At 42.3% G+C, this 4,194-nt stretch overlaps 1 protein-coding gene across 1 annotated transcript in view; it reads right to left on the bottom strand.

The window, feature by feature from the left end:
* Positions 1–471: 471 nt before the first annotated feature.
* The window catches only part of ppl (periplakin), a 19,910-nt gene continuing 16,187 nt past the window's right edge, over positions 472–4,194 (bottom strand). The window contains exons 21-22 of the mRNA XM_015399685.1: positions 3,616–3,708; positions 472–3,527 (exon numbers count right to left, since the gene is read on the bottom strand). Of these exons, the coding sequence (XP_015255171.1) occupies positions 855–3,527; positions 3,616–3,708 (2,766 nt within the window). The 3' untranslated portion in view covers positions 472–854. The remainder of the gene's footprint in view (positions 3,528–3,615; positions 3,709–4,194) is intronic.

Below are 4,194 nucleotides of genomic sequence, written 5' to 3'. Positions count from 1 at the left end.
ATGGAAATAAATCTTTTGACATTGCAGAAGCTTATCGAAACAATGCCACAGCGAATGCGTGCCGTAATCAAAGCTAAAGGCGGTCCAACAAAGTATTAGAGTGAGTGACCTTTTTTTTGGTGGCCACTTTCTTTTTGGCCAGGCAGTGTATATTCCAAATATATGTGAATAAAAAAGTTGTTGGCTCCAGGGGCTTTCGTAGTGTGCTGCTTTCTTCCTCGATGGCCCTACGTGATTCTCCCTGTGTTGTTATTTTCTTTTATCATTCTTGATGTAAAATGGATTTATAGGCCATGCACATTACCTAAAGATGCCATTTGTGGTGCTTGGTGCTATATGCATAAAAAGCTAAATAACCCAAACTTGAACAGCATTAATAATACCAATCACAGTTGCTCTATACAATAGATGCATTATGATATGATGTATATAATATAAATGTCAAAACAAATGTCAACAAATCCACAGCTGTCTGGTTATAATGATTTTATTAAGGCTTAATGAATACATAGCTTCATGAATAAACAGCATATAACCATAAGAAATCCCTCTGGATACATTTCAAACCCACCACAAAGACCAATCAGAGATAAACCATCAACCCTGGCTGAAATAAATAATCAGCCCTTCCCAAAACTTGCAAGTGGCTGTGATGGCACTTCCAAAAAACATAGATGTAGTGCAAGGAAAACTGCATAGGCATAAGAAAATAAATACAGAATGCAGTTTGGAACTTTAAGTACAGAAGAAGCCCTGGTTGGTACAGTTTTAATCTCAAGGGGAGAAAGAGAACAGCATGTAGACCATTAAAGTAATGAGTACAGATGGTGTTTAGGGCAGTAATTTAGGAATGTTTACTGCTGCATTCTTGAAACCATTACACCAAACTCCTGAATGGATATTTCTTTATTTATGTACTGCTGATACTGGCGTTGTGTTATGTGCCCAGAATGCAGTGCGTCATCAATGGAGAACTTCTTTCCTGATTTTCTGTCATGAAGAACACACGATCCGCCACTCGGGCCTTTAACTGTAATCTCTTCCCAATCACACTCTTGACTCTGGAGGTTAACAAACATCTTCCAGTCGATCAACCCTAGACGGTATGCCTCTTCAGGTCGCATCTCTCTTCCTGTATCAGGGTCAATAACAACAATGGATCTCTGGAGGTGACTCTCCCTTTGCTCCCTTTTCATTCTCACTGCTGCTAGGTTCTTCTTCAGTTTTTCAATTTCTTCATCTTTCTGGGTTGTTATGCTTTTTAGATCTGCTAGCTCTCTTTGTAGCGAGTCAAGCCTCAACTCAAAGTTCCTGCCATCCTCTGTTGGTGCAGACTCGGTGATAAGTCGAGTCTCTTTGCAGGTGATATCAATCTCTGACCGAAGTTTACGAATCTCGTTCTGCAGCCTTTGGTTTTCTTGCTGGAGGCGGTGACTTTCATCACGGATGTAGTCCAGCTCTTTAGTAGACTTTGTGTTAGTAAATTCCATATCAGAGAGCTTGGAAGTGAGGATAGACAGCTCCTGGTCAAGATCACGCCTTCTCCTTTTCTCCTCTTCCAAAGTTCTCCTAAGGTTCTCAATCTCCAGCTCAGCTTCGGGGTCTCGCTCCACTTGGACTTTCTCGGTGCGGACAACTTTTTCCTTGACATCCATCTTCTCCAGGGTGAGTTGCTGCTGAATGAGGATATTCAATTCTTTCTCGAGCAGGGTGCGCTTGTGGCGCTCTTCATCAAGCTGCAGTTTAAGAATGGAATGCTCCTTCTCCTGCTGTGGATCCTGCTGCAGTACAACCTTCTGTTTGACTGTCACCTTTTCACGGTTCTCTTTGTCCCGGATCTCCAGCTCATTAAGTCTGACACGAAGTCTTTGGATCTCAAGCTCTGCTTCACGTCTTGCCCTGCGCTCACGCTCCAGTTCCTCCAGTTGCAGGTCCAGGTCAGCAATCTGTCTCTGCAGCTGAAACAGCTCTGATTTAAGGTTTTCCTTTTGCTTTTGCTCGCTGTTAATGCTTTGCAGGAAAGTGTCACATTCTGACTTAAGTACAGGATCTTCTTCCATCTTCACAACTTCTTGATGAACAATCTTCTCTCGTACCTGAGACAGATCAATCTTCTTCAGTCTAATCTTCTCTTCCTGAGCTGATCGTTCTCTCTCAAGATCAAGACGTTTCTTCTGCTCATCAGCCAACTTTCTTTTCAAAGTTTCGATCTCTTCTTTAGTCTTGGGATCTTCTCGATACTGCAACACTTCATTGACCACCTCTTTAGTCTGTATTTGTGGTTTAGTTGCCTTCCACCTTTCAATCTCATCCCGGAGTTGACGGATTTCCATTTCAGATTTCTCTGTCAGGTGAGTTTTATCGACTATTTCATTGCGAAGTCTCTCCAGCTCTCTTTCTGTCTGTGGATCTGTCTTGTATTTGATTACTTCCTTGATGATCTCTTTGACTTCCACTTGAGGCCCTCTGTTCTTTAGCATAGTAAGTTCATCTTGTAGGGATTTCAGTTGGAGCTCAGCATCTCTGTAGCGCCTCTGTTGTTCTACAACTTCAAGACGGAGGTTGGCCACCTCGTTTTCTGCCTTAGGGTCTGGGCGGACAATCTCACGCATCTTTTCCTGGACCACAACCTTAGACTTCTCTTCTTCCAGGCTCTGAATTTTCCTTTGAAGGTCTGTCTTCTCCCGCTGCGATGACCTCCGTTTTGCCTTCTCATCTTCATACTGTCTTCTGAGGTTTTCTACCTCTCTTTCAAAGACAACATCTTTTTCCACTTTTAGCACCTCCTTGATGGAAATCGTCTCCTCAGCAACTGCTTTCTCCTTTTCTAGTCTTCTGAGCTTCTCTTGGAGGAACTGTAATTCATCCTCCAGCTGCTTTCTGTTTTCTATTTCTTTCTGTTTTCTGTCGCGGAGGAGTCGGTACTCTGACTCAAGTTGGGGGTCATTCTGGACCTTGACTATTTCCTCCTCCGTGATCACTTCCTGTTCCTTGTTTTTCTCCTGTGCTAGTAGGGTAACCTGCTTTTTGATCTGAATCAGCTCATTGTCTTTCAACATCTTTTGCCTTCTCAACTCATCTAGCTCATCACGCAGGTTGCGAACCTCCTCCTCTTGACCGCGGTCTCTTTCAATACGCAACACCTCTTTGACTGTGTACTGCTGTGCTCCTTCTTTGACCTCCGTTTCCAAGCCACGTAGTTTTAGCTTGAGTACCTCTAGGTCATTCTCCAGCACATGGGTGGAACGGCGCTCCTCTGAGAGCTTCTGTTGGACCTTATGTACTTCCTCATCTAATTGGGGGTCTGGGACCTTTTTAATGAGCTCCTTCTTAACTATTGTATCTTGGGGCTTTTGTCCTTCCAGGAGGTAAATATCAGTTTGAATGGTCTCAATTTCTTTTTCTAGCTGTTCTCTCCTGTGGATCTCATCTTCCAGCTGCTTTTTGATACGCCATGGCTCCTCTCCTGGTGCGGCAGCATTTACCGACCGTAGACTGGTAGACTGGATGAGAGGAATATCTGGTTGCTGCACAGAGAGATCGATATTCATTATTTCAGTTATTGTTTATTGTTGTTTAAGACGTACCATCAATATTATTGTACAATTGTTTCACCTGGCTCAGAAGGCTTTGTGCAAACTCGAGATTCTGCAGCCTTTGCTTGTTGACAGCATTAACCTCTGTGAACTTTGCTTCAATAGCAGCTTCCTACAAACAGAGACATACAAATTCAAACAAAGTACACAAAGGATTTAAAGTAATACAAAACATTTATTTTAACTGTAAAACTGTTGCAACAGTACTGATTCAGTACTATCCCCTTAAGCCCGACCATACCGGTACCAGGCCGTGAGAGGCGGGGCTTCGTCCTTTTTTAAGGTTATTTAAAAAAAAATTCGTCTTTTTTTTCTTTCTTAATCCTTCTAAACAAATGGGACTTTAATGTTTCTAAAACGTTGTTTTTTGATGGCTTTTTTTTGGTTTTGGTTTTACAGAACTTTTAACAAAGGATATGCCGTTTACCTGTCAATTAGAAATGTACTTTCTTAGAAAAATGTTTCCTCCGCCGAATCTGCTAAGGCTATTATCACTGGAAACCAGAGACTCTAGCCTTTTCAACAAGTCTTTTTCCAAGGTCTCCAGACGACTACATTTCCACACATATCAGAGAATATAAAAGACCTGATCACAACA

This window comes from Cyprinodon variegatus, unplaced genomic scaffold (genome assembly GCF_000732505.1).
Source record: "Cyprinodon variegatus isolate N-32 unplaced genomic scaffold, C_variegatus-1.0 Scaffold1038, whole genome shotgun sequence".
NCBI lineage: Eukaryota > Metazoa > Chordata > Actinopteri > Cyprinodontiformes > Cyprinodontidae > Cyprinodon > Cyprinodon variegatus.
This window is presented reverse-complemented; position numbering and strand designations above follow the sequence as displayed.